Genomic DNA, 2,500 nt, shown 5'->3' with positions numbered 1-2,500 from the left:
TCACTCTCTGCCCCCCCCCTCTCTCTGACTCTCTCTCTCACTCTCTGCCCCCCCCTCTCTCTGACTCTCTCTCTCACTCTCTGCCCCCCCCTCTCTCTGACTCTCTCTGCCCCCCCTCTCTCTGACTCTGACTCTCTCTCTCTCTCTCTCTCTCTCTCAATTTTTTCAATTTCAATTCAATTCAAGGGGCTTTATTGGCATGGGAAACATGTGTTAACATTGCCAAAGCAAGTGAGGTAGATATTATACAAAAGTGAAATAAACAATACAAATTAACAGTAAACATTACACATACAGAAGTTTCAAAACAATAAAGACATTACAAATGTTATATTATATATATACAGTGTTGTAACAATGTACAAATGGTTAAAGCACACAAGTTAAAATAAATAAGCATAAATATGGGTTGTTTTTACAATGGTGTTTGTTCTTCACTGGTTGCCCTTTTCTTGTGGCAACAGGTCACAAATCTTGCTGCTGTGATGGAACACTGTGGTATTTCACCCAGTAGATATGAGAGTTTATCAAAATTGGTTTTGTTTTCAGATTATTGTTATTTTTGAAATCAACAAAGCATGTGCACGGTGAATATGTGGCCTGACATTTGGTAAAAATCCAATTCGACATTTGCTCAGTACATTGTTTGTCAATTAGGGTGTGCAGGGTGAATACGTGGTCTGTCGTACTGTAAGTAGGTAAAAAGACAATTCGACATTTGCTCAGTACATTGTTTTCACTGAGGAAATGTACAAGTCTGCTGTTAATGGTAATGCAGAGGATTTTCTCAAGGTTGACGTTGATGCATATCCCATAGAAGTTATTGGGGTCAAATTTGAGTTGGTCTCCTCTACTGCTACACAGGGTTGATCAGTCCTTCGTTCCAAATATTGGGGGAAGATGCCAGAGCTGAGATGTTAAAGGAAAACTCAACTCATAATCAGACATCTGGCCGCGCTATGATCTCTGGATTTTGAAAGTTAAATATCTCGTTAACTGGATTTCGAAAGTTAAATATCTCGTTAACTGGATTTCGAAAGTTAAATATCTCGTTAACTGGATTTTGAAAGTTACATATCTCGTTAACTGGATTTTGAAAGTTACATATCTCGTTAACTGGATTTTGGGGAATATATCAACAATGGACAAATTTAAAAAAAATACCAAAATATAGTTTTTAATTTGGAAGTTTTCCTTTAAAGAGTCCCTCAGACAGGCCAAAGGAATAGAGACATATTATGTCTATACACAGTGTTGTAACGATGTGCAAACAGCACAAAGTTAAAGTCTCTCTGTCTGTCTATTTGTCTGTCTCTCTCTCTCATCCTCTCTCTCTGTCTCAGACTGCAGGGGTCTGTCTATAGGACACAGGGAGAAGAGACCCCACGCGGTGGTGCAGGTGTCAGTCATCAACACACAGACACACACCATCGCTGACTACTGCTGCACAGAGATAGTAGAGGTGAGAACACACCATCACTGACTGTTACAGAGATAGTAGAGGTGAGAACACACCATCACTGACTACTACAGAGATAGTAGAGGTGAGAACACACCATCACTGACTACTACAGAGAGAGTAGAGGTGAGACAAGACCATCACTGACTACTACAGAGAGAGTAGAGGTGAGAACAGACCATCACTGACTACTACAGAGATAGTAGAGGTAACTACAGAGATAGTAGAGGTAACTCCTGCTGCACAGAGATAGTAGAGGTAACTCCTGCTGTACAGAGATAGTAGAGGTAACTCCTGCTGTACAGAGATAGTAGAGGTAACTACTGATGCACAGAGATAGTGGAGGTAACTACTGCTGCACAGAGATAGTAGAGGTAACTCTTACTGCTGCACAGAGATAGTAGAGGTAACTCCTGCTGCACAGAGATAGTAGAGGTAACTCCTGCTGTACAGAGATAGTAGAGGTAACTCTTACTGCTGCACAGAGATAGTAGAGGTAACTCTTACTGCTGCACAGAGATAGTAGAGGTAACTCCTGCTGCACAGAGATAGTAGAGGTAACTCCTGCTGCACAGAGATAGTAGAGGTAACTCCTGCTGCACAGAGATAGTAGAGGTAACTCCTGCTGCACAGAGATAGTAGAGGTAACTCCTGCTGTACAGAGATAGTAGAGGTAACTCCTGATGCACAGAGATAGTAGAGGTAACTACTGCTGCACAGAGATAGTAGAGGTAACTACTGATGCACAGAGATAGTAGAGATAACTCCTGCTGCACAGAGATAGTAGAGGTAAGAACACACACACTCTCCCGTTTATCGCTGTATATAATTTCTCTCTTTTGTCTGTCTGTGTGTGTGTGTGTGTGTGTGTGTGTGTGTGTGTGTGTGTGTGTGTGTGTGTGTGTGTGTGTGTGTGTGTGTGTGTGTGTGTGTGTGTGTGTGTGTGTGTGTGTGTGTGTGTGTGTGTGTGTGTGTGTGTGTGTGTGTGTGTGTTTCAGAGCACCAGTGACCCAGTGTTTCTGACCGGTGTGTGTATCTCTC

The 2,500-nt window shown here is 42.0% G+C and overlaps 1 protein-coding gene across 1 annotated transcript in view; it reads left to right on the top strand.

The window, feature by feature from the left end:
* Positions 1-2,500, top strand: part of LOC139561304 (type II inositol 3,4-bisphosphate 4-phosphatase-like) — a 58,564-nt gene that overhangs the window by 5,556 nt on the left and 50,508 nt on the right. The window contains exons 4-5 of the mRNA XM_071378314.1: positions 1,344-1,462; positions 2,458-2,500. The exon at positions 2,458-2,500 is cut by the window's right edge and continues 74 nt beyond it. Coding sequence (XP_071234415.1) covers positions 1,344-1,462; positions 2,458-2,500 — 162 coding nt within the window. The remainder of the gene's footprint in view (positions 1-1,343; positions 1,463-2,457) is intronic.

Source organism: Salvelinus alpinus, chromosome 31 (assembly GCF_045679555.1).
Source record: "Salvelinus alpinus chromosome 31, SLU_Salpinus.1, whole genome shotgun sequence".
In the NCBI taxonomy this organism is placed as follows: domain Eukaryota; kingdom Metazoa; phylum Chordata; class Actinopteri; order Salmoniformes; family Salmonidae; genus Salvelinus; species Salvelinus alpinus.
The sequence above is the reverse complement of the archived record's forward strand: the minus strand, read 5'-3'. Positions and strand labels throughout refer to the sequence as shown.